The sequence below is a fragment of the Calidris pugnax genome, unplaced genomic scaffold (genome assembly GCF_001431845.1).
Source record: "Calidris pugnax isolate Ruff unplaced genomic scaffold, ASM143184v1 scaffold51, whole genome shotgun sequence".
In the NCBI taxonomy this organism is placed as follows: domain Eukaryota; kingdom Metazoa; phylum Chordata; class Aves; order Charadriiformes; family Scolopacidae; genus Calidris; species Calidris pugnax.
This window is the reverse complement of record NW_015090797.1, coordinates 2,920,220-2,948,048: the sequence shown is the minus strand read 5'-3', so window position 1 is coordinate 2,948,048 and position 27,829 is coordinate 2,920,220. Positions and strand designations below refer to the sequence as shown.

At 37.0% G+C, this 27,829-nt stretch overlaps 1 protein-coding gene across 1 annotated transcript in view; it reads left to right on the top strand.

The window, feature by feature from the left end:
• The window catches only part of DSC1 (desmocollin 1), a 44,275-nt gene extending 18,880 nt beyond the window's left edge, over positions 1 to 25,395 (top strand). The window contains exons 9-23 of the mRNA XM_014936893.1: positions 1,869 to 1,953; positions 4,586 to 4,788; positions 5,266 to 5,385; positions 6,635 to 6,790; positions 7,733 to 7,877; positions 9,079 to 9,245; positions 10,948 to 11,082; positions 11,811 to 11,996; positions 13,406 to 13,665; positions 13,887 to 14,029; positions 15,722 to 15,937; positions 17,283 to 17,516; positions 19,735 to 19,856; positions 21,234 to 21,482; positions 22,269 to 25,395. Of these exons, the coding sequence (XP_014792379.1) occupies positions 1,869 to 1,953; positions 4,586 to 4,788; positions 5,266 to 5,385; positions 6,635 to 6,790; positions 7,733 to 7,877; positions 9,079 to 9,245; positions 10,948 to 11,082; positions 11,811 to 11,996; positions 13,406 to 13,665; positions 13,887 to 14,029; positions 15,722 to 15,937; positions 17,283 to 17,516; positions 19,735 to 19,856; positions 21,234 to 21,482; positions 22,269 to 22,466 (2,619 nt within the window). The 3' untranslated portion in view covers positions 22,467 to 25,395. The remainder of the gene's footprint in view (positions 1 to 1,868; positions 1,954 to 4,585; positions 4,789 to 5,265; positions 5,386 to 6,634; positions 6,791 to 7,732; positions 7,878 to 9,078; positions 9,246 to 10,947; positions 11,083 to 11,810; positions 11,997 to 13,405; positions 13,666 to 13,886; positions 14,030 to 15,721; positions 15,938 to 17,282; positions 17,517 to 19,734; positions 19,857 to 21,233; positions 21,483 to 22,268) is intronic.
• Positions 25,396 to 27,829: the final 2,434 nt, after the last annotated feature.

Genomic DNA, 27,829 nt, shown 5'->3' with positions numbered 1-27,829 from the left:
TTTTTTTTTTTTTTTTTTTTTTTTTTTTGTAGTGTACGAGTGAAAGTGATTTATTTTTTTGTTTCTTGCCCTGTTATCGTTGCTCACAAAAAGAGGGTGGATGATCGTTTGAGCCTGAAAGAAAAAAATACTCGGTAGTGCTGAAACGCTGAATTTATTATTTTCATACTCATTAGATATGTGCATTTTAATGGAGGTGTTGCTATTCCAGACATTATGCGTGTCTGCCTTTCCTAGGGTATTCATAATAAAACCCAAAGAAACCCTAGCGAATTTACTCATACATCTAATTAAAAAAAGTAAAAGAATTCCCCTGTCAAGTAGAAAAAAACCGAACACCCAAACTCAAAAAGCTGCTGAAGTGTCGCCTTTGTGTAAAGCCATTCACAGCTTATTTTTACCTGGTGTTTCCTGATATCCGTGAAGAACTGCCGTATTTACTCTTCAGTAGTTCTTCGGGCTGACATCAGACTATCCTGGCATTACTATTTCGAAGTTAGATGTCATTGAGTCTTAAAATATCTTAGAACAATGTAGTAAGATGGTGGGATTTTAATAACTTAAAAATTAATACAATGTGCATCATGTGAGAGTTTCTTATTAAGTAATGAAAGTACCTGCTAATACATAAATAGGGATGATTCTATGTTTCTATGTTTAAATTGTTATACATATAAATATTTTTACGTCTGTATATATATAAGGAACAGTATGAAGAGGTTTTATGATGCAGACACAGCACTTAAATTACTTCATGCGGTGATTGAATTCCACATTTCAACTTTATTGTTTTTAGCTGATCATAGTTTTTCTACAAGTTCCTAATGTCTTAGAGATTTAAAAGTGTTTTTATTTAAATATTTTCTTAATAAGAATCAGAAGTCATTTTTGGAATTTCCATTAGCTATTTACTGCTTTATACCTTTAATCCTAAAGGTATGTGCAAAAGAAAGATGACTTTCCTTTTCGCTAGACTTTCATCCTGAAAGAGTAAATGTACTTAAAAGGGTGAATACGTTTATTTACATTTCTCTATTTCTTTAATTGTCTGTGTGATTTTTGGATTACAATTTTAAACATCTGGATAGAAACTAGGCAAGATATATATATACACACACACACACACACACTGAGGTCAGGACTAAATTGGTCTGTGTTGAGGAGAATCTTTGTACCTCTGTATGATTTTTCTTATAAAAAGGTCTGGTTATCTACTACCCATTTGAATTTTGAGGAGGACCCCATTTTGTAAGTGGTTACATGGGAGTGGACTGCTGTGATACACAACGTTTTATTTGTCATATCTAATTGCCAAAGCTAGATTTAATTAGTTTTGTTGAGAATGCCCTTTGAAGTTGTGAAGCGATATGTAAGTGCAAGTGTTGTCATGTGGTTTAATAAGACACTTGCCCCTTTAATGTTAAGCATCACCACAGTTCTACCCAACTGAGTTTTGATGGGTTGGACCTTAATACTTAGAGACCTTGGATCTAAATTGACCAAGAATACTATGGGAGGAAGCTGTATTTTGCCTTTCTACTTCTAAAACGAGAGTGTAGGTGAAATCATCTAGTTAAAGGGAACTCTTGCTGTTGATGTCAGTGCTGCCGTGATTTTAGAAAAAAAAACCCACCAGCCATGGACAGACAGATACAGGAGCAGTGGTCAGATCTTGTTGCCAGTTTGAAACTTGGCGTGCTAAGCTACGTAGTACTTGGTTTTTTTAGTTGAAGAGTCCTTTCTGTGCCTTTTCACTGGCTTGTCTTAAAAAGCAAACAAACCAAAGGCAGCTTCAGTAATTGTAGTTATTATTCAAAATAGTATGTAATTATTATTTTTTTTTCCTGATTTCTTAATTTGTTTTCTAGGTACTGAGTTTGTGCTGTGAAGCTTGCAAGAAAGTAATTTTTCATGTTCCTTCTGAACTAGAGGCCGACACGTTAGTTGGCAGAGGTGAGAAACTGCGAGATGTCCATCTTAGTACAACATTGCACCTTTGCTGGAGATGCTGTTAACAGTGGAGGAGACTCTTTTTTTTTTTTTTTTAATGGAATGAATGGATGACTGGACAGCCAGTTAAACAGCTGGATCAGCCTTTTTATGAAGGATACGCCCTGTGTTTGTTACGGATTTGAACGCTGGCTCCCTGCATCCATTTGACTTTTGCGTAAACAGCTATTGTCAGCTTTCAGCGTTTCTTTTGAAACAAGAATGTCAGAGTTTAATGGTTTCAAAATTTGGAGTCTGGGGCTTAGTATTTAAATAAGTGGCTTAATATTTCAGAGTGCGCCCATAACCCACAGAGTCATATGAAGAAGTCAGTAAGTCATTTGGATAATGGAAAAGAAAATAAAGAAGATAAAACCCACACAAGCAAAGCACCCAGAAGCTGCTGTTCTGTGTAACGTGGCTGTGACTTCTCAGCAGCGCTGGGGTGTTCAGGGCACCCAAGGAGAGGGGGTGCAGAGGGGTCCTGCATTGCACATTGGTTTGGGAGAGTGCTCCTGTCTGTCTGGATGGTCTCAATTTAGGGCAATGTGCAGGTGATGGAGAGGAATATGGGAGACCAGAAAGCACCCTCCTCCTTTTTTTTTCAGACCCGTCCTTGAAAGGCAGCTTTTGAAGGTGTGGCAGAAGAGCTGCTACAGGGTTCTGTGCTGCCCCAGACTGATTTTGAGGGTTCAGAGGTGCCCTGTGTGAGCCCCAGGACAACAGAGGGGCATGCTCCAAATCTGCCATCCTAAGCCACGTTCCTACAGAAGGAACAAATCAAATTGATTGGTAGTTCATCACTATGCAAGTGCTCAGGGAATTTAACTTTAAAATGAAAGTTCGTTGACCTTACTCTTACATTTTAAAATGGAAGGTCGCTGCAGCTGTTGAAGTATTTAGCATGCTCTCAGAGACTTTGGCATTTCTCTGTGTAAATAAACATGATTTATATAAAAACAAAACTTCATGTTGTTACAGTGCTATGAAAGAATTTGCATAACATTGATTATTTTTTTTTCTGAAACATATAACAAAACTTTTATAGCTTCAATGACGTTACTCAAACATTTATTGAGAAAGTGCAATGTCTTGCACTGATGCAAGGACCATACCTGTAGCTTCAATGACGTTACTCAAACATTTATTAAGAAAGTGCAATATGTTTTGCATTGATGCAAGGACCATACCTTGACAATAAAATGAGTCAGGATTTTCCTGGTTGTTGCAAGGTTTTTTACACTTCTGATTTACGCAATGTATACGAGAAGCTGTAAAGAAAAAAGATCCCACAAAGCTATGGCTAACTGAGCATAATGTTGACTCATGTAACCATCAGAAAGAAAATCTCCAATCTGATATTTTTGGAAATGCAGTGCTGTAGTATGCAGAAGTATAGGACGCCTTTAAGTGAGGCATTGCACAGATTGATAAGGGAGAGGAATCACTGCTGCAGTACTATAAAAAGTCCAGGAAATATTTAATTGAACGGTTAAAAGAAAGAATTAAGAAAAGGAAGAAATCACATCATATTTAAAATTATACTTCCATCTCTTCTTGCATTCTTAAAAGAGAAATGAAATTTAGTTTATTGACAATATCATCTACATGGGATGAAATTCTGAATCTACTCTGGGAATTTTACGATCAGTTTTCATAGTGCAAGGTCCCATCAACTATGATATCATTGAAGGAGTATTGAAAACATGACACATCTTGTTCTCTGCAAGGATCATTATTTGGGAGTTTAGGTCTGTGGCCTTTAGGGTGCCAAATCGTTCTTGCTTAGTGCTGTGGTCCTACTGCAGTTCATTATGATTATCCTGATTTTGCCTGTTCTGCAGCTGTAGTGCTGAATTACTCCCTAGTGAACCAAGTTTATTTAAGTGCATTAAAGTTTATTTTAGCCACAAGTGATAGCAAATGCAGTAAAAAATACCTGAGAAGTATGTGGAACTTACATAGTACGTCCTATAAGCTGCATGGGATTCTATCATGTACATAGTAAAAAATTGCCAATCATTTGTTCTAGAGTTAGTCTTTATCTCTCCCATCTGTCTGCCTCATAATTTAAGGGCCTTTGTCCTCCCAAGACTATTAAATCACATAGTACCAGTCAGTGCTTTCCTCCTGAGGGCAAAACTTCCAAGATGTATTATCTCCATTGGGCATTTGCATCAATTAATCATCTTCACTGATTTTGTGGGACATGGAGCACAAGGCAAATCTAATAGCTACTGATCCAATAATAAGCGTGTCTACAATGTTTTTTGCATTTAAATGTATTAGTTCATCTCTGATGATTCAATAAGTTTGCCAGTGTAATAGTGTCTTGTTGAAAGACATCTGTGAAGCATCTGTGTCACTTAGGAACAAAAGAGTGGAAATTTGTGTACACTTGGTCAAATCTGAGAGCATAAATGGGTTCTAGAATCTGTATTTGTGACGCTTAAATACTGAATGACCAAATTCTTGGAGACTCCAACATGTCATTAAATACAATGTTTACTTAGGAAAATTTTTTTGTTTATTTGTTTTGTGATGGAGATTATTGTTTTGCTGTTTGAGTTATTTTCTGAATATTTTTGTATTACAGTTGATTTGAAAGAATGCCTTCCGTCTGCAGACTTTATCAGTTCCAGTGATGGGAACTTTAAAATTCTAGAGGATGGTTCTGTGTATACAACATCTCCCCTTTCTTTGTCTGCTGAGAAAAAGACTTTTAATGTATTACTTAAAGACACTCAAGAGCATGTACAAAAGAAAATACATGTTAGCTTGGTGGAAGAAGAAAAAAAGGTGAGCTTCTAATTTCAAGATACCTTACTTGAAATGCTGTTTCACAGAGTACAGCTTCATTCTGGGTAACAGTAGTTGAATTTTGGAATTCAGATAATCAGGCAAAGCACTCGGGTGCAGAGTGTATTTTTATTTAGCAGTTGTTGATTACTGTCTGTTGCTTAAGTCAGCAGACTTCCTTTCTGAAATGGGAGATGCTAGCAAGGAGCTTGATCAGGAATACTGAGAATCTTAAAAGCCCTGTTTGAGAAATTAAAGCAAGTTTTATTTGTGCAAAGTATTCTGACGAATTAAAAAACTCTTGGAATACTATCAGAGGTATAATCAGAAATTAAGACCAGGAAAAAACAAATAGCCAGTGGGAAAACTGGGACAGAGGGAAAAAAGATGGAAATGCAGGACAGTAGTTAAGCGACAATATGCACAGTTAAGAATATATGGATATATTCTTACCTGTCTTTTATCTTCCTGACCCAGACACAGAAGACCAGGCAGGCTAGAGATACAGTTCTCAAGAGAACCAAAAGAAGGTGGGGCCCTATTCCATCCGTCATGATAGAGAACTCACTGGGACCTTTCCCACTACAAATACAGCAGGTATATTTTATACGAATACTAATTTTATGACACAAGCTAGTTTTGTATGTGACTTTTATGATAAAAGAAGAACAAAAGTGATCTCTCTTGTATTCCCTACTGATGCCGTTCCTGCTGTTATTCCTCTGTCATGTTCTGTCCTGTTCACTGTATATCTAGTGATCTTGTAGCTGACATAACTTGTGATCGTAGTTGTTGGGATGTGCTGGAAACACGCAAAAGCTGTAAGAAGGAGAGAGGCTTGCTATCAGAAGAGATCTCTTTGGCCTGGGAATTAGTGAAGTGTGTAATTAAAAAGAAACAACAAACAAATCCCCCTAAAACATTGCCTAGAAAAAGATTTTGGAGACACAAAGTGGGGGAAATCTGACCTGCATGTCTATATCCTTTCTGGAGTTCGGGGTGTAGACCTGTAGCACTGAAGACTGCGTATGGCCTATATTATTAGGAAAAGTAGTTGCTGTAAGAAAACAAGTAGGCGTGAAAGAGAAATGCAAGAACTAAAGTTATCGTAGATCCATCTGGCCTGCGCTAGATTACAGAGTGGCTGGTAGCAGATGTGTAGAGACAAGTGTAATAACAGAGTCTGTGCAGAGCAATCATTCTTCTACTAATCTTACCTTCATAACTTCTGGCATTCAGTAGGTAAGGAAAGTTTGGGGAGGAGAGTGTTTATAAATAGATAACTGCTAATGTTACCTCCTTGGTGCTTGTAGTGAGATGCAGAGAGGCTATCTGAATTGGCATATCTCTGGACTGTACTCTAGGTAGGTCTCCTTTCTTTCCTTCCTTCTTTCCTTGCTTTGCTTTTTCTTCCCTAGTTGCAAACCACCTTCTCAATGAGTGCATTAAACCAAAATCTCTTGAACAGGGACAGAAGTAATAAGCCCTCTGTATTTCAATGTGCCTTGTATGTGCAGTATTCTAGAGAGATTAGATTTCAAATAATTTTTGTATGCACACTCTAAATTTCTTTAATTGTTCAATATTTCTGTCTCTCAAATATTTCTGAGTTTGAGTTAACTATCCTTTCTCATGTACACACAATATAAAGGAAAGCAGTTACATGGCAAGCTATTCTCCTATTCTGTGAATTTTAAGCTGCTAAAGAAGTAGAAGTTAAACAAGTATTGGTTATGTATTTTTCTGAGGCGTTCCTGTTGGTGCTAAATATGATAATGAAAAGGGCTAAAATGTATTAGAATGATGCTGCTGTTTTTACTTGGGCTAAAAAACATGTTCTTTATAGGTCCAGTCAGACACAGCTCAGAACTACACCATTTATTATTCTGCAAGTGGACCGGGAATTGATCAAGATCCAAAGGGTTTGTTTTACATAGAAAGAGAAACTGGAAATATCTTTGCTACTCGTGCAGTAGACCGTGAACAATATCCAAGCTTTCAGGTACAGGCCTAAATTATGTAAATATAAGTAAATCTTTTTTTTTTTTTTCTGTCATGCATATATTTGAAAGCTGGGCTACAGGGGAAAATAGGAGCACATAAGATCTGGAATCAGCTATCTGTTCTGGATAATATCCTTGGTGTCGTAGAGATGAAACCAGTGACAAATAAAGAAATAGTCGATCATCTGGATCTTGAGAGTAGTTTTACTTTTCACTGCTTAGACTCTAATTACAACATAAATGTAGTGAGCTATTGGATTTGCATCATTTTCGGGAAGAGTTTGAACTTATCCCAAAGGTTTTCAGGGAAGGTTGAAAAGGTCTGCATAGAAACAAAATGATGAGAAACTCCAGGCGACTGTGATTTTTTGAGACTCTTTCTCAAGCTGTTCAGTTTTGGTATTTTGTTAATAAGGTACACTGCTCTCTCTAGTGGCTGAGAAGTGTAAAAAGGCAGTTAGTAGAAACAAACAGCTTCTAAATAGTTAGGTAACTTGCAGTACCTATTACTGCATTTTATTAGATTATATTGTAACAGAAAAATAGCTTTGCTGTTCTTGATTTTTTTCAAAATAGCAATATTTAGATTATATAAATTTTTGGTAAGGCTGAGATTGTCTCTTAGGCACTTGGAAAAAAAAGTTTTCAAGAAGCTTGGAAGAAGTGTTTGACAGTGTTGGGGGCTGGGAGGGAAGGGAAGAAAGTGATTCAAATATTTGTAGTGCAAGGAATGGAAAGGGGAAAGATTGGAAAGATTTAAAGGTTTTCTTTCGTTGTAAGGTACCAGTCACTTCCCCTTCCATGTGGCTAAAGAGCCTGGTCTTGAGAAGGGTGTGCTTGGCATGCTGTGTCATTTTATTGATGCCTCCATGGAACTGAAAGTGTAACAATACTTCATGTTGCGTAAGCATAAAGCAAATTACTGAATTTATGTCTTACAGATCATTTGCTTTGCAACCACTCCAGATGGTTATTCACCAGAGGTACCACTTGTGCATACAATCAGGATAGAGGATGATAATGATAACGCTCCGTATTTTACACAGGACCTTTTTGAGTTTTCTGTCCTTGAAAATTCCAAACCTGGTAAGAATTGTTTTAAATCAGTGAATACAGTTACCACTATTCAACTCACTTATGTACCAGTATGACTAGGTCTAGTTCTGCCTTTTAATCAATTCACTGGGGTTTATTAAAGAGTATTTCTTTACAGCAATGGCTGAATTTGAAAAGAGCAGCTCAAGATTTCTTAATTATTAGAAATTCCAAAATGCTATCTCAATCATATTGAAAAGCATTGCTTAAAAAATGAGTTTTTGCAAACAGAGATAATTCAGTGCTCCTAAAGTGGTATAAGAACTTCATAACATTATTATTTTCATTTTACCCAAAAATCACCTGTTTCCATAAAATTTTTTAATTGACAGAACAGCAATTTTTAACAAATTAATTCCCTAAACAACTAAACTGGTGGTGTTCTATGGTGTAAAATGCCTTTAATTAAGCTTACAGTGTTTGTCCAAGCAGATGAACTTTTCGAGGGGGTTGGTTGAAGAAAATCTTGCTTCTGCCCATACCTGTAAAAGGCAGGGACTTGCCCATTACTGACTTCATGTGTCTTTGTAACAGAGGACAAAAGCAGGGAGAAAGCAAAAGCAGAGAATAAGGAATGCAAAAGCCATGGTTTGCCATTCCTCACTCATCTCTTAGACTAGGGGTATAGAGTGGGGAAAATCTTAATTTACTTCACAAAAAAGGAAGCAAAGTGTCTTTCCATTCACCCCAAAACACCAGTTGTATTTCATTCCCTGAGCTGCTCTGCTCCTTACTGGGTGAGTTACCAGCTTCAAGTGAAGTTTGAAAACCACTCGGGCTATAGGGATGAAGTCCAGCAGCTCTCCCCAACGGGCAGTACTACAATTTGAACTATGTCAGAAAGCACCAAACCTCCCTGTCCAACTCCTCTTGAGCTGTGTTTCAGATGCTCAATTAGAAGTCACTGTCAAAAGCACTGAAATCGGAACTCTTAGTATTTCTTTCGATTATTCTGTCTAACAGCTGCAATAATTACAACTTTGTCTCAGAAGCAAAAAATAACCAGAAGATTAAAATAGGCAATTCCACACTATTACTGCATTTTTACTACTATTTATGATGTTTTTAGTATTATTTTCATGTAGAGCTAAAGAGTTAGTTTCATGTATCTAAAATAGAAATACCTGTTCAAATAATTTTTTCTTATTTACAGATTTTTCTGGAACTAAAAATTTCTGTATTGTGTTCACAGGTGTGGTTGTTGGAAGAGTGACTGCAGAGGACAGAGATGAGCCTGAGACTCTGCATACTTGGTTGAAGTACCGCATTGTGTCACAAACTCCACCAGTAACCCCAGCATTTTCTTTACACGGTGACACGGGTGTCATTGCTGTATTGTTGCCACAGCTGGACAGAGAGGTGATCTTTCCTGAAGCATCTTTAGCTGTCATCTAGTGCACACAAATAGCTTCTTAACTCTGAATTGGTGTTACAGGAATCACCAGATAAACCATTTCTGTTATCCTTTTTCTTTTTTTTTGATTCCCTCTCTAAGGAGCTGCCGAAGCTTTCTAGAGACCTGTAATTAGTTAAAGAGTTTCTGCATAGATCTACTTTATTCTAGTTAATCTTGGGAGGGGACCTGCCACTGCTCTCGTGTTCAACCTATGGATTGAAATTCCTGTGGATTTTTATTCTTTCTCTGTTCATGAATCCCATCAGCCACTGTTTCATGCTAATCAAGCTCCATTTGAGGTCCTTCTTTCTTCTTTACAGGGAAGATGAACCAGATTTTCTGGAAGCAGTTAGTCGTCCTATATTAAACAGAAATAACTCCCAATATCAGAAATCTAAACAGTAATATAACATTTCCTAAAGTTAAAGTGCAAACCATTTATTCTTATCAGTTAGCTTTCAAGTAAAGAAGAAACAGGAAGTTTTAGATTTTATTTCATTTGGATTTGGGTTGGTTGTTTTTTTTCTGATAAAATATCACGTGAGAGATTGTTTACACTAGAAAAGCTGACAGGCATGTATATTTTGAAATATTTCTAGCATAAGACAGTCATTTTAGAAAAAGCCACTGCTACAGGCACATCTTTTTTGAGGATAAAAAGAGGCATATTCTGGCATACTGCTGTCACTTCATAGCTGAAAATCCACATTAGCAGCATGTTGCAAAATTGTGTGCTTGCAGATACACTGAGCAACTTTTTAGCAAGAGAAAAATGCAGTCACTGTGAGCATTACTGTGACTACTAAGGAAATAATCACAGTAACTACTGAGGGAAGGAAAGCTTGAAAAATGGGTCCACTCTCTGTCTTTTAAAGATAAACTTATGAAGTGGAACAGGATATTTCTTTCCTCCACCTGAGAAACTTAATGCTACTTCCAGGTATTCAGAACTGGAGTTACTGTCTTGATTTACAGATTCTCTTGTTTTGTGCCCAGTGTCTGTCCCCCATCGTCCCCCTTTTCCTCCTTGGTTCCCCTTCCCTGGTTTGTTCAGCTATTAATAAGACTAAAGAAAGCCTTCTGCTGTTGTGACTCAAGTCAGGGATTTAACTGGACTGTTTATCAGTGATCCCCTTGGAACTGATAAGGGCGCTGACTCCTTCCAATGGCAGGCATTGCCTTGTCACGTATAGCCCAAACAAAGGCTGTGATTGCACCACACCCTTTGTGGTCATCCTCGCTGAAATAAGAGACATGCTCTGAAACACTTTACCAGCTAGAAACCTAAGGGAATACTCTGCCTCGCCGAAGGGGAGAACTAGATACCAGATTAAAGCGCATCATTTGCATCTTCCAAAACTTCAAGTATTGGAAAATAAAGCTGACATTGTGAGAAGCTTTATTTGATACAGGATACAGCATACACACTACTAACAGATGCTGAACTCATGCCGCTTAGCCACTGAGAAATATTTCACTTGTTTTTCCCTTTGTAACTATGGGGAAAAAGCCCCAAAGCTAATAGACTCATTTTGTAGAGGAACACTGAGTTTGGAGCAGAGTTGGGGAACGGGAATAAAATACATAGTTCTACTCTCGTGTGTAACTACGTGATTGAAAAAATGAGTATGTCAAACTTCTGTATGCTTTCCTTCCTCTTTTCAGCTGGTATCCACTTACACTTTGTTAGTTGAAGTGAGAGATATGGCCGGTCAGCCTTTTGGTTTGTGCACTACGGGAACAGTTGTCATCAGAATTGAAGACACAAATGACAACGCACCATCCTTTAAACAGACACACGTAAGTCTTCATCAATGAAATGTCAGTAAAAAGGTAAAAAAAAAAAAAAAAAAAATCCTCTTTCTAATTTCCTGATGGGCAGCCCCTTAAATATGAAACCCAATGCCCTGAGAGAGTTAATGCCAATATAGACGTTTGAGAATGTTCTGTTGGTTGTTGTGCTGTTTGGTAATTAGACCTATTGGTATGTTAGTTGTTTTGAGTCATTTGCCTTATGCCCATTGGGAGAAAGCTGATGTGACTCATTCATTCACTTCTGCTGCGTATTTCACCCTTCTTGGCTTTTCTTAAAGTTTTTGTGGTTTGTTTATATATATTTTTTTAATTTATGCCAATGCCTTTTCTAATGCTCAGCTTGATCCTGTTGTATGCAAATTAGTGTCTATAGCTGACGTAACAGAGGGGAACTGTGCTAATTTACCTTTCCTGGAAGGAGAATTCCAGACTTCTTTATGTCAATGATAGTTGGAGTGTACGAAGGACCTGAGATTTCAGTTGTGCTGGCAGGAAATGTTTACTGTTTCACTTAGAGTGTAAGGGAGGAGTGGGGGAAATATGCCAATGTATGGAAACAAAATAAATCATTACAGCAGCTTGGTAAATTGACCCCTTGGATTTAAGTAGTCTTATTTAAATACAGTGTTCTTCAGTCCTCCATCGTGGAACAGTAGTCTCTGATTTAAATTGATTTTTTTTTTTTTTTTTTTTTTTTTTTTGGATACTCCAAGTATGAAACACGAGTGGAGGAAAACAGAGTGAATGTAGAAATACTGAGAGTCTCTGTTGTTGATCTTGATGAACCTGGTTCACCTGGCTCAGGAGCAGTGTATGAAATTATACGAGGAAACGATGATCGGTCCTTTGAAATTACAACAGATAAAAACACAAATGAAGGAATATTGTGTGTTGTCAAGGTAAGTAAAAATGGAACTACTGGAGGAAAATTTGGGTGTCTTCAGGCTTTGCTTTTAAAACCAATAATCTATAACTCATTTTTATTCAAAGAATATCTGTATCAGTCAAATCATGCTTTCTTCACAATCTGAAATCTCTTCTAGAGCTGATTGCATAATGCATGGCAAGTGAAGCTCATGTGGGGTCCATAACATACAAAACTCATCTTCCAGAGTGCTCCTCAGTTTTATGTGTGCAGAATTCAAGGAATTCCCTTTGGTTTGTCTTTTCACCATGACCTTGGTGCTTTTGCCTGATTCCAGAGATGGAGTTGTTTAGACTTAGGGATGTAACTGAAGGTTACATCATGGCTGGGTTTTTAACACAAATGGGAGTGTGGCAAAGGAGGAGAGGAATGAGCACCTCCTCTAGTTTTGTTCTGTCTGGGAATTGATTAAATTTACCAACTCTGCATAAAACTCTTAAGGTTTTGTTTTGCAGGATAGCCAGTACAGGTTTGCTTTTCTAGGGTGTGAGGGAGTCCACCCATGTATAAGACTATGTGTTAGTTTAGTTGCTTGTTATACCCAGTACTTTACACATGTGAAGTAAAAGGAGCACTGTACCTGTCCATTTGCCTCTTCATGCTTCTTTTTCACTATCTGGTAAAACTGCAATAACAGGTAACTTATAAGGAGCAGAGAAGATTGATATTAAAATTTGAAGATGTAAATCATAAGGGTAGAGATGCCAATTAAAATTGTTGCTGGTAATCTTTAGACCTTTTTCTAAAGCTATGTCCCTGGTATATGAACCCAGTTGAAATTTCTTATATTTAGTGTAATGCTGTAGTAGTCTAAAGAATATTGGGACTTTAGGCTATAAATAGCCCTATTAAAGGCATACGTTGCCCTTGCACAAAGTGTCTGAAATGTAAATGGTAAATACGTATTGATTAAACCCACAAGTTCAGATGTATTTGCAATGTGTGAAGTCTCACTGGGAAATAAATGTAGGTGGTAGCAAGAAGCATGATCGACTTGTGGTGGAACAGAAATATACATCACCTAAAATAATGGCCAACTAGATACATGAGGAGGAAATCTCCCTGACATTTAATTCCTATGTCAGTGCTATTAGTAATTAACTATCAGAGTATTAATCTAAAATTTTACAGTGGTGCTGCTTACCTTATTAGGGGTAGTTCCTCAGGATCTTTTCTTTGACTAACTTAGAACTAAACATTTTTATTTTTTTAAAAATCATGTCCCTTTACTGTGTCTCAAGCTGGATGTTCCAGAAGGAGAGCTGACTTCTTTTGTAAAGAAATGTGGTACGGTTTTATCTATTTAATAATTGGGCAGCGAAAACAATAGCAAGTTTTGTGTTGGTTTGAAAGAAAAGAATCAATACTGCTCCTTCGTTACAGGGACTGGACTACGAGGCCGCCAAGCAAAGGATCCTTGTGATTGCAGTCAACAACGAGGCACCCTACATGCTGGCGCCACATTCCCAACAACTTTCCCAGAGCACCAGCTCTGTTACAGTACACGTCCTGGATATGGATGAGGGGCCGGTGTTTAAACCCTGTCACTTACGCATCGACGTTAAAGAATGCGAGGATATTGGGACGAGTATCGGGAGATACGTTGCAGAAGATCCAGAAACTGGAAATAGTGAAGGCATATGGTATGAAACGGTGTTATCTACTAGTTTATTTGGAGTACAGCATGGGCAGGGTAGAGGAAGAGGGAAAGAGTTGTTGATGCTCTGTATATGTGTGTATGTGCACACACCTGAGTGTATGTATATCTATTATGTGTATCTATATATGCATGTACATGTGTATACATATGCATATGTATGTATATTTAAGATTTTTAACTAAACAAACAACTTATTCTTGACAGCTACCGGATACCACCTGGCCAGTGTAATTGGATCAGCATAGATGAAAAATCAGGTGAAGTCAGAACTATTAAAGTTTTGGACCGAGATGTAGGAGAAATGAGACGAGGTCAATGCAATATCACAGTCCTCGCAATAGACAGAAGTGAGTACTCAGTGTTGTCAGTATTCTTTGTGGTCATTTGTTTATGTGCAAATTTAGTGTGGGGACAGTTATTCTGGTTCAGACCAGAGGCCCTCCTAGTCCATTGTCTTGTCTTTGGGATAGCTGTATCGAATGCTAAGGGAATATTATGCAGCAGAAAAAGGGGCAAATTCTCAATGTTTTCAGACGTTATCTGCTCCCATTTAAAATCCTTTGTTAAATTTAAATTGAGATATTTTCCTGTGGATCGTATTCCTTTCATTTCCAGACTATTTGTTTTTTAAGTGATAGCACCTGGCAGCTGTGAAGTTGAGAGATGTAGAACTTATTGAAAAAAAGTTGTTGATCTTGCAACTCTTACTGTTTCTTCCTCTGTTTGACTTGGTTGCTTGCTTTCGGAAACTCTTAATTTAAAAGGACCTCTAAGAGCAGCTGTATTCATTGCTGTATGTTACTGTGCTCTTACTCTTGTTCTCAGTTATCTAGGTTTTGTAAGAGTGCACAACACATAGTGTGAACAGGTGACGAGCTCTTACAAATTACTGTGATTGTAGAGGAAGGGTTGTAACTCAGATTCTGATTCTACACCAGGTTTTGGTTCTGATTTAATGTGAGTGATCATCTGTTCTTTCTGATTAATTTAGTATATGCATTTATTGCAGGATAAAAACATAGTTCTGCCTTAACATCATTTACGCAAGAAGATTAAATCCACCTTTCACTTCCCAAATGTTAAGTGTAGCAATTGGATTATCAAATAAAAATGTTAGGTCACACTTTTAATTCCAAAATATGTGTCTTCCATTAAAAAAGAAAAAGGGACTGCCTTTATAAATCCAATGGCAGGATTTAGTTTGAATCCTTATGTGCTTAAACATCAGTGGGAGTAAAGAGCAGACCTTTGGAAGTTGCTTTACAGCTAAAAATTCTAACACTGTTGAAAGCTTGCATATTGAAATTAAATGTAAATAATATGAATCTAAATTGTCTAGAACTTCTGTTGCAGGTAAAGTAAACATGACATATGCATCTGCAATCATGTATGTCTAGAGAAAGTTTTAATAGGTAGATGATGTAATTTCACTGGAATAGAAAAGCATTCCTGTACTGGAAAAAATGTAATTAGGAGGGAGAGCTCATTCACTTCTTGCTTGTAGACTTTGGTGATGTAGTATGAGTCACTGCTGAATGGTGTCTCAGAGGAAAGAGGACAGAAAAAAGCCTGCTCTTTCTGAAAGTGTTACTGTTCCCAGGGGAAGTGAGGGTAAAGAAAGTGTAATTTATTTTCTCCTTCCAGAAATAAAAAGGCTAGAGACCTTCACTTTCTGCTGTTGACTCTCAGTTTAGCATAGCATCCTTTACCCCTGATTTATGGGCTCTTTCTCCTCTCATCCTCCTGTTAGGACGGTATCTGTCCCCACACAGATACACGTGCTCAACAGAATACAGTCTACACATGCGGAATACGGAGCTTTGAGAGCTGTTGATCTGCTCTACAACTGGCCAAGCAAAGAGAAGCAGCCAAGAGAGAGCTGTGAGAAGTTCCTCTCTCCTTTTTTGCTAAATTAGCAGCTGCTTTACACCTTAATTCTAAACATGGATACTAAATTTGATATTTCATTGTGAAAGGTTGGACTAGAAATAAATAAGTGAATGTTTGAAGTGCTAAAAGTAGTTATTTTTATCTCACAGATGGCAAAACCGGCACTGGAACGATTCAGGTTGTCATCCAGCCTGGGAACAAGAATTTCCCACGAATCGCTAAAACTGACTATATAATGTGCAGAGACAGAAAACCGATTTGCCTGACTGCACAGGATGATGATGAGTCTCCTTACAGCATACCCTTCGCTTTTCACATAAATGACCGTAGCTTGGCTTCCTCTTGGAAGATAACTCGACACAACGGTATGTTAAGACCTCTTTCTCCTCGCTTAGCTATAGGTTGCCAGAGGAGGCTTTGCTACCTCTGCTTTGGGTGGACTGTAAGACTAGATTGGCTGAATGTATGTTGGGAATTGGTGTAGTCGGTGGGGCTAACAAGGTAACCTTGAGGATCTCAGAGGTTCCTCAGTTTCATTCGAGGTACAGGAGATGCCAGAAATAATAGGGAGCAGCTAGAGTATTCTTTACCTTTACTCCAAAGAAAAATAGAACTTTTCTTAGACTCCTATTATGGTGGATAACTGGAAAACTGAAAAGTTACCTAAAATTGATTAGAGGCTGACTGAAAAAATTCTGACAGTTTTTTTTTTTTCCTTAGTACCTCTGTCAGTCAACGCATTTTTGGTAAAGCTGACTGGGCAAAAGAAAACTTTACTATCTCCCTTATTATATTTATGTTAATTTTTATAAATTTGATAGAAGTAGATAAACAATTTATTACCAAAGGAATTACTGTTTCCTAAAATTTGCTAATATAAAAATGTACAGCCTATGGTGGTTTTCTGGTGGGTGCCAGATGCTGGTGACCAGAGCAGGACACACATTTGCTAGTATGTTGTAGCGAACTAGCCTGAAAAGGGTATGATTCTGAAGTATTCTGTGAAACGTTCACTAATGAAAGGCAAAAGACAGTAAAGTCTGAGACCAAAAGCATCTGAGGGTTTCAAGGTTTATATTAGGCAAATTGATAAAACATTTTAGATGGCACATGTACTTTCATATACCTTATCATAAAACAGCCATTATGTACTTCAGTGTCTATTTTGTTCATATTTTTTACAAATAATTTATTTTGCCCTTTGAAATGTGGTCACCAATCATTGCCTCTAAGCAGGGCAGCAGACTAAATGGATTTTACTTCCCACTGGATATAGCTGTTGCAACTGAATATAGCAATAGAATTAAAGAGTGGAAAACATATAAATTAAGTTTACAATTAATTTCAATCAAACTACCAGAAGTCTTTTTAATAAATGTCAGTTCAGTTGATGGTCTTTCCTAGTAAGTCGAAATAGTGTCATTACTATAATGAACTGAATCAACTTCACAGTTTCAAATCATATGTTGTCAGAAGACTGTATAAGGCTTGCTTTTTCAATTCTAACATTTAAAAGGTGCTGAAAAGATAAATCCTTCCAAGAAGTAGTTTTGTGTCAACACATTTACACTGGCTTTACACTAGCTAATGTGGATCTGGTAGCAGTGTAGCTATAACAGAAGGGAAGATTGTGATTATGGTCGTATTTGTGACAACAGGGTTTCAGGTATTGTTAACACTAGATCTGGTTTTATCTTTTTTTTTTTACAGATAATTCTGTGTATCTTTCACCGAAGGGTGATATTCCATTTGGAATATACAGGATTCCTGTAAGTGTGACTGATAATGGAGGAAAGGTAGGAGAGCACTACATAAGAGTTAACTACTGTGATTGCGTTACTCCAAGTGAATGCAATGGTGGACCCCGTGTCTTTGCTGGTGGAAATGTTACTCTTGGCCTATGGGCCATCCTTGCAATGATCTTAGGATCGCTGTTATTGCTGCGTAAGTACACTTGATTTTTAACATAAAGTGCAAAATAGTTAGTTAATTTTAAAATTAGCTGAGAGAACCTGACTCAAACTTGAATCAGACATTTCTTTTTTTTATTTAGGTGTTTGTATAGCCCTCATCACTGACTTAAAATACCTGTTCTATTTGTAGCAGTATCACGGGCTTCTTACTCTCATCTTGTCCTATCGTTAATTTGTGTGTGTTTCTGTTTATTCTTTTTTCATTTTACATAAGGTGGTCTGTGTGATCATGTTAGCAAGGGCAAAAAAATGCATTCAGCACTTGAACTGCAAGAAGATTTGTAGTGCTTTCAGGGATTTGTAGTGCTTATCGGATCTTGTCTTTAGGCAACTATACTGTAGTTTGTTTGTGAGTTTAGTGCTGGTTTGGGGATGCACCTTTCTGTTTGTAGAAATGCTGAAGTCAGTGTCCTACATCTTTTTATGACCTTTCTTGTGTCATGGATTAAAACATGAGGTGTCTTAGACATTGGATTTCACAAGGAATTTTACAAGAGCCAGTGCAGTGTTGAAGGATGGGCTGGATACTTCCACAACGGACCGAACCATTGAATGCTTGTTGTGTTGCTGGAGTTGCCCAATGACTAAACTATTCTAAGCAGGGTGATAGTGCAGGTAACTGGTGAGGTGGTGACAGTGATACAGAATAGCAAAGCCAGGTCATTTTTTTTACCAGCATCATAGTCTGACTAATAACATCTTTAAAAATCACCAGAGGATATGCTACAGTAGCAAATACTTCAGAGTTGTCTTTTTTTTTTTTTTTTTACTTCTGACAAAATTTTAAAAACATTTATGTAGCAAAGAATCCTTGTCCCAGTAAGGAAATGAGCAGCTGGCTGCATTGTGAAGCAGCTTTTCCTTGGTCCATTAACAACTCAGATATGTTTCTTCCATGATGTAGATGCATTCACACTATAACTTTTATAATCTTGCCTGGTTTTTTTTTTTTTTTTTTTTTTTAATTTCTTTCCTTCTTTCTTTTCCATTTTTGTCTGGCAATGGTCAACCTGTCTTGCCCCTGTTCAGTCTCAGCCAGCTGTTCTTACTCAGGCAGGTAGAACACTGGGACCTGCACATGTTCTGAAGGATAGATCCATGTTTGATCTAAACTGGGCAGGTGCCCAAATTCATTATACGACCTGGAGGTGAAGCTTTCAGATATGGGGATGTTCAGCAGGGATAGTGTGTGAAACATCACCTAGCTTTTTGTCACTACCCCTTGACTGCATTCCTCCCAGGTAGACCCATTATTTTACTGTCGCTAGTTTTTACCCTGTGTATTATTTACACAGTGTTGCCATGGATGTCTTCTTCCCATCTGTCAGCATTAGGAGGTGACCTGCCAGAACCACTGATGCAGATCTCGGTGACAGCTGATGGCTGCAGAAGCTAAAGGAGCTTGAAAGTGGCTCTTGGCCAATTTCCACAGAAGTTTATACGTTCAGAGATCAGATTGCTCAGTGGGCAGTTCTTCCTAACTGCTCTATTTCTCATGGATTTCTTTATTTTTAAGCTATCAACTTGAGAAGGAAGGAGTGGTTCTCTGAATGAAATGTTTAGACCTTTGTTTAGGAGAGGTATTATTTGGTCATGATTCTTTTATACAAAGTCATTTCTGGCTAAGTTTCCATGACAACACAAAGTATTATTATAGGATGAATAAGCTGAATAAAAGGAATTAAATAAGATTGTTCTGTAATGAAACGCTTGAAGTCCTCCAGGTGACCTTTTCTGTGAAGCAGAAGTTTCTGGTATTGGGACCTTTAGCTTGCATATTAGTTCCTTATGACATAATTTGACATCTGCATATTCATACATGAAAAATGTCTTACGTACAACCTGGTTGTAGGCATAAGACATGATTTTTCACCTGGATTTGGTCTTAATTTTTATTGCTGTGAAATTTTGCAGACACAGTGTTTTCATAAGGGATGCTTGCATTTCTTTTGGGGAAACCAAGATGCGTTTTAGAACAGCGAAATAGTTCAACAGTGTAGCAGAAAGTGCATATGCTGTTTGGAAAAAATTATGTATGTACAGTTTTGAATACGGGCATTTTTTTTAAACCATACATGATGTTTATGTATTTAACAAGGCTAATACAACAAAATGCATTATCAAACAGAAGTAGATAGCATTATGAGGAAAAATTTATAGTATCTTCCTCACTTATTTCATTTCCACAGTAATCCTGATCACAATTTGTGGCTGCTGTGGCTCTGGAGTAATGCACAGGCAAGTCACTGATGATTGTGCCAATCACAACTTAATAATTTCAAACACAGAAGCTCCCGGAGAAGAAGTGATGGTAAGTTGTCCATTTACAATGTAGAAACATGTAATAAGATATCCATATCATTTCAGTTTGAGAACAGGACCACCTGCAAGTAAGTGATTTAGTAAAGGAAATAAACAATAAATGCAGGGAACATTGGATGCACGTTGCTACTTAACATTCTTTAAAATTCTTACTTTAGGCAGAGTTGCTAGTACCATACATATGTAAACATATCCTGTGGTTTGCCTGGCTGCTTATAATTCTTCCAGACTTTAACTGTTCAGTTGGAACTTTCAGGTGAACATTATAATCACCTCAGTAATTTTCAACAATGAGATTAGGTAGAAATTTACTATTTTGCCTATGTTGAATGTATGTTTATGGCAAAACATTATTGTGTTTCCTTGGAGAATGATTTTTAAATGTAGTGGATAGTCATTGTAGATCACAGGTGCAATTTCTGCCTTTCCCCTCAAAAATGACTCCCAAATACAGTTGATTTTTGAGCCGGTGGAAAAAATGAAACAGTCCACGTTCATTAAATGTTTTCTTGCTCTTGGCATCTAAATCTCTTAAAGATTCAGTCTACTGTGAACATATTCTAGTCCAGGCCTGTGTTCACAGACAAGGACTTGGCTCTTCATACTCTTCCCCTTCTCCTCTGTCTCTCATTCCCTGGTCATGCCCTCCTCAAGAAAAGGAGATTACTTTAAAACCAAGAAATCCTAAGAGTGACAACTGTCAAATGTCTCATTGTCTATGAAGCATAATGTAGTGCCATTGTAAACTGACAATGTAGTTTTAATTTGTGATTGCATTTTAGTTTTTCCATATTTCATTCATTATACAGACTTTTGTGTGAAGAAATAGAAGGAAACTAATGCATATGACCGTATATCATATCATATCATATTCATATATCATATTTAAATGCAGATTATCCCTCTGGCATCCTTTCCACAGACCACTTATTGATCTTTATATACGAAGTACTAAGGATAGCTTTTTATTCAAAATATCACATAGCAAAGCTAGAGAATTCAATTTTCAGCATTGACAGTTCCTTATTGCTGTTTCATCTTTTGAATTAAAAAAAAAAAAAAGGAAAAAAAAAAAAAAGGAAAAAAAAAAAAAAGGAAAAAAAAAAAAAAGGAAAAAAAAAAAAAAGGAAAAAAAAAAAAAAGGAAAAAAAAAAAAAAGGAAAAAAAAAAAAAAGGAAAAAAAAAAAAAAGGAAAAAAAAAAAAAAGGAAAAAAAAAAAAAAGGAAAAAAAAAAAAAAGGAAAAAAAAAAAAAAGGAAAAAAAAAAAAAAGGAAAAAAAAAAAAAAGGAAAAAAAAAAAAAAGGAAAAAAAAAAAAAAGGAAAAAAAAAAAAGTACAGCTGTCCCCACTGCTGCATCTTTTTTTAGGATCACAATATAATTCCTCTACAAAACACATGTGATCAAGGAGGATACGGAATTAAAACAGGAGATCAGCAAACATTTGAAATGGTAAAAGGAAGAGGGCATACCTTGGAATCAGTCAAGGGAGGTGGACATCAGACTCTGGGATCAGTGAAAGAAGGAGGAGGAGGAGGAGGAGGACAGCCTATGATGGATACTTGTAGATATTCCTACTCAGAGTGGCATAATTTCACACATCCTCGTTTAGGTGAAGTAAGTATTCTGAAACTGTTGTTTTTGTTGGTGTTTTTTTTTGGGGGGGTGGGGGCGGGGAGTAGGTGATGATCAGTATATGCAGACTTTTCAAGGAAGACGTGTGTGTGCTAGAAAGGTGGCTTTCTGGTTTTGGTTTGGTTTCATTTTTCCTCTCCTGTCTCCCCTTTGGAATATTGCCATTTCAAACAGTCATCTTTTGCCTATTTTAGACATAAGTGTAAATTACTTTCCTTTCTTGGCTTAAACTATAGGCAGTGTGCTATTTTCCATTTAGAATATGTCCTCATTTAGAATAATTACTCGAGCTTTTGTGAGCTTTTCTGACAATGTCTGTTTGCTTTTATTCTAACAGCTTGCTTTGTACTAATTTAAATCTGATACTTAGCAATGGTGCATGAATGAATGAATGTACAACATTAGAAATTTAGTTATTCCATGCTTTGGAGATCAAAAAGTCTCACTACTTGCCTAACTAGTTATGTGTAAATCAGTCTTTTAATTTCAAGTGGAATTTAGTTGCTTGACAGGTTATTTAAACAGGTTCTTCCTCTTTTATTGTTACATACATGATTAGTAGAAATTATTTCTTTATTAAATACTTATATTTTGTAGTCTTAATGATATAGACCAATCATGTGCATTTTTTGTATGTAGGAATCCATTAGAGGACACACTCTGATTAAAAATTAATCAATGAAAGGTAAATCAAAAGAAATTATTTTTTGCAATATGTTTAGGATAACAATTTAAGAAAGTAATAAGGTGTGTTTTCTTCCTATGCAGAAGGTGCACCTATGCAGACAGGATGAAGAACAGAAGCATTCTGAAGATTATCTCCTTTCATATAACTATGAAGGAAAAGGATCCTTGGCTGGCTCTGTAGGCTGCTGCAGTGATCAGCATGAAGAAGAGGCACTTGACTTCTTAGATCAGCTGGAACCCAAGTTTAGGACACTAGCAGAAACATGCATAAAAAGATAAATGTGCCTTTCACAGTGCTGAAAAAAACTGTAAATAAGTGGCTGTCATACTTTCGTGATATTAGGCATCTTGGAATTGAAAGGGGGAGAGGTTTATTAAAATTAATATAGACTGGTGAGAGTGTAACTAACTCTTACTTTAAATTTACAACATTTTTTTTATCTCTGCTAGACACATTCCATCAAAAACAAGGGATTAAAAATATTTTTCTTTAGACTATGTTAATATAGTAGTGATAGTTTCTACTTAGACTACATTTCCTATTCTTTATGATTACTTAAAACGTAAAACTTGGTGTTGTCTTTTTAATTAATTATTCAGCTTCAAAATTTTACTGCATTTGGCTTTGGAGAAGGAAAGCTTTTTAACTCACTGTTCCTTTGTTTTCTGTTAATTCTGTAGAAATAAACCAAAAAACATTACTGGTGGATATGAAATAACTTTGCTAATCTTTAACTTATACAAACTGAGATACAAAACACTTTTTCCTTTTTCACATTAAAAATGCTATGAATAAATTAGAAAATTTTATATTTTGATTGAAATTTAAATATATATATTGTATATATGTAAAATAATATTAAAAATATATTTTTCTCCTAATGGGTTACTACCCATCAAACTTGCTATCCTAAGGGATTTATGGCATCACCACATAGGGTATAAGCATTGTATGCGAGCATGTATTTTTCTTTTAAGGAAAGAAAAGATTTAAAAAAAAAAAATCAGGAACATAGGGGTAACTATCATACTTCAAATGAATGCAAGACAAATCTCATGTTTACTTGACATAAGTTTGTACCTCAGTTTCTTGTGAGTTTTAACATAATATCATTGTAGAAATTATGAACGTTGCCAAGAGTTTTGTCCAGTGTAAACTACCACTACTTTTTTTTTTTTTTAACTTGCCTTATTATGGACTTCATTAAACTGTTTCTTTCTGTAAGTAGAACTTGACAGAAGGTACAGCTCAAATAGATTGGACATACACTGCATTAATAATGTATTTTAAAGAAAGCTTTATTTGAGATGCAAAATTATATTGGGATAAATTGTCTGTTTTGAGTGTATTATGTAGTGGTTGTAGAGGTAAGCGTTTACACAGATCTCTGGCAGAAATCATCTGAATCCCATTTGTTATTTTACTAGATTAAGCATACATATACACTATATATATATACAAAAGTCTGAAATACCTTTGGCAGATGACAGTAGTGAGAGCTGAATGCTGTCATAAGCTATTTCTGGAATTCAACCTCTGCTTCCCAGGTTTTCTGTGTTTTAATATTTGCACTCCTGGTTAAGTAATCTGTCTTCTGCACTCTGGGAATTCTTTTGTGCCTTGAAAGAATGTCTTCCTGCATATGAGAAAGGGAAACTTGTACAATTGCTTATTTTGTTGCTATAATTCTGCTTTTAGGATTTGCTCTGTAAACATATGCCTTAAGGAGATATTTTTTAAAATTTGCTATAACTAATGATCTGTAAAAGGAATTATTAGTAACAACAAAGATGGATGCTGCTCTAAATTTCAGTGCAGAGCTGCTGCTGACTTCCGGTGGTTCACTCCACCCAGAATATGGTCAGTGAAAATCTGTAACAGTATAAAAACTTATCAAAGTTATAAAATAGTACTTTTAAAACCTTCCGTTTCACACTGGAAACGGGCTTCAGAATATTTCTGATAAAAACTAGCTGTGGTTAATAACTTCATAGGCCAATGTTAAAATGTATTTTATTCTATTGTTTGAAAGTGGGGATGAATTCGTCCTGAACGAGTCTCCAGCAGCAATATACTAGATGGGAACCAAAGTGTTACGAACTGACTTTATTTAAGAAATGCAAGCTAACACTACAGTTCTGAACGCTACTCTTCTTTGTCACTAACATACATGAGTTTTGCTGTAAATGGATAGGCAGACCTGTGGCTGATGTAAGTCAGGATAGTTCTGCTGGTGCCAGTGGAGATATGCTGACTTTATGCCAGGTGAAGATCTGTCCCCTAATGATTTACTTGCTTCTTTGTGTCTTGCATCTTTATCTGTGGTTATTGGCTATACACTTTTTAAGGTAATGTTAATGTCTCCCCCCCCCATCCTCTTTTAATGTTTGGTGGTTTGTTTGTTGGGTTTTTTTTAAATTATATAAAAATTCTATAGTTCAGAAGGACCTAGGATAAATAACAGAATGCACTCTTTTGAAAATTACTTGGGGCATGTCATAGAGAAACCTCTGGAAATAGGGTTTCTTTCCTCATGAAATATATTAGTACAGTTCTAAAAGAATAGACCAAATTTGGATGAGCTTTAGTTGAATTGGTGTTGGCTATTTTAAGTAGATGGTTGACAACTTTCCACTCTGGAGTTAAAATTATAAATTACTGAAATCAAAATAATGTTTCCTGGTCTAATTTACCTTAACAATGTTTTATTATTTTTTTTTGTTTTGTTTTACATTTCAAAAAGCACAGATAATTAGTTAGTTGCATTTTTTGTCTGTTTTCAAACAAAGCCCAAATTTGGAATCACTTGTTTGTCTCTTAAAAATTAAAGTTCTGAACTGAACCAGCTATTCCTGTAAAACCAAGAGTAGAAAGGTATTTGAGATGCTTTAAGAAATGAACTGTAAAACATTATTTTCATTGTATCATCATGTGAATGAAAACTTTTTATAAAGCATTAAGGTTTACAGATACTAAGTACCAAATAACATTTGTATAAAGCTTACAAATGGAATATTTCAAAATATATAATTCACTTGTTGTTACTTTCTTGAATCCCCTTAAAAATTGTGAAGATTTGTTCTCTTCAACTTGGTAATTTGCAACCTACCTAGCTATGTCAACATTATCTTAACATCATGTTTAGGAATATTTTGTACAACAGTGAGTAATAAATTTTTTTCAAAATAAAAGGAACTTCTACAAAAACTGTTCATTTCTTGTGCATGGACTACTTTATGAAGATAAACATGTCTATTTCTGAAGGGAATTAGATTTTTAAATTTTAATTGAATGTTTTTGTGATGTTAGACTGCTGTAACACTAGTAGTACTTGTCCTTGCAGCATGAGCAGTGTGAACTCTAGCTGTAGTTTTATAGCACAAGCTGGCCAGCTGTCTATGGGGCTTCCTTAGTGCTTCTAAAATGACCACAGAATGCTTGATGAATTTAAGATCTTAAAAGTACAAAACATTGCTCTTTCATCTCACTGATAAATTGCAAAAATACATAGCGCCTCTTAAAGAAAACTCATGGCAGCAGATAACCCAAACTTTCACATGTTTGGCAGTCATAAAGCTGCAGGATATTAGTATTGTAGAGACTGTATGTTCCCTATGATACCGTGATCGAGGGACCAGTGGAGTATCAGTTTTGGTTATCTGGCTTCAAGGGAAGAGGTAAATTCACAGAATGGCTTAAGTTGGAAGGGACATCTGGAGATCATCTGGTTCAAAGTACCTCCTCAAGAAGGACAACCTACAGCTGTTTGTCCAGGACCAGATGGCTTTTGGGTATCTCCAAGGATGGATGCTCTACAACCTCTCTGGGAAACCTGTTCGGGTGCTCAGTCTCCTTCACAGTAAAAACGTGTTTCATGTTCTTCAGGTGATGTCTTCTCTGTTTCAGTTTGCATCCATTGCCTTTTATCCTGTCACTGGGCACCACTGGAAAAATCCTGGCTCTGTCCTCTTTGCATCCTCCCTTCAGGTATTTGTATACATTAATAAGAATTTCCATGAACCTTCACTTCTTTAGGCTAAACAGTCCTATGTGCCTCATCCGTTCCTCATAGGAAAGCTGCTCTTTTGCGGCAAAGGCATGTTGCCAGCTCACGTTGAACCTGGTGTCTTCCAGGACTCCTAGGTCCTTTTCTGCCAAGCTGTTTTCCAGCTGGGTGGCCCCCAGCATATATTGATGCACAGGGTTGTCCTTCCCCAAGGTGCAGGACTTTGCACTCCTCCTTTTTGAGCTTCATGAGGTTCCTGTTGTCCAGTTTCTCCAGCTTGTCAAGGTCCTTCTGGATGGCAGCATGACTCTCTGTCATATCAGAGAGTACTAGTACTAAATCAGCTACTTATCCTGGTTTGATGTCATCAGCAGACTTGCTGAGGGTATATTCTGCCCCATCATCCAGATCACTAACAAAGGTTGTAAACAGGACTGGAGCCAGTATCGATGCCTGAGGTACACTGCTAGTCACTGGCCTCCAACCAGACTTTGTGCTGCTGATCACCACCCTCTGGACCTGCCCTTTCTGCCAGTTTTTGATCCACCTCACTGTTTGCTCATCCAACCTGTACATCAACAGCTTGTTTATAACAATCTTATGGAAGACAGTATGAAAGGCCTTTCTGAAGTCCAGGTAGACAATATCCACTGCTGTGCCCTCTCCTACCGAGCCAGTTATTTCATTATAGAAGTTTATCAAGTTGGTTAAGCATGACTTCCTGTTGATGAAGCCATGCTTGACTTGACTACTCCTGATGATTTTCTTGTTCATGTACCTGAAAAAAGCTTTCCAGGATTAGCTGATCCATTACCTTCCCAGGGACTGAGGTGAGGCTGACTGGTCTGTAGATCCCTGGGTCCTCCTTCTTGCCCTTTTTGAAGATAGGAGTGACATTTGCTTTCTTCTAGTCCTTGGGCATTTCTATCAGTTGCCATGATCAATCGAAGATTGTTGGGAGCGGCTTTGCAGTGACATCTGCCAGCTCCCTCAGCACTTGTGGTGCATCCCATCAGGGCCCATGGACTTACGTATGTCTGGTTTGCTTGAGTATTCCCTGACCTGATCCTCATCCACCAAGGGTACATCTTCCTTACTCCAGCCTTTCCCCCTGGTCTCTGGGACCTGGGATTCTTGAAGGCTGTCTCTTGCTAGTAAAGACTGAAGTGAAGGTGGTGTTCAGTACTATAGCCTTTTCCATGTCTCCATCCATTGAGCAATGGGTCCACATTTTCCCTAGTCTTCTTTTTGTCAATTATGTATTTATAGAAACCCTTCTTGTCTTGGACATCCCCCCTGACCTGATCCTCATCCACCAAGGGTACATCTTCCTTACTCCAGCCTTTCCCCCTGGTCTCTGGGACCTGGGATTCTTGAAGGCTGTCTCTTGCTAGTAAAGACTGAAGTGAAGGTGGTGTTCAGTACTATAGCCTTTTCCATGTCTCCATCCATTGAGCAATGGGTCCACATTTTCCCTAGTCTTCTTTTTGTCAATTATGTATTTATAGAAACCCTTCTTGTCTTGGACATCCCTGACCAGATTCAATTCCATTTGGGCTTTAGCTTTCCTAACTGCATCCTTGGATGCCCAGACAGTTTTCCTGTATTCCTCCCACATTACCTGTCCTGGTTTCC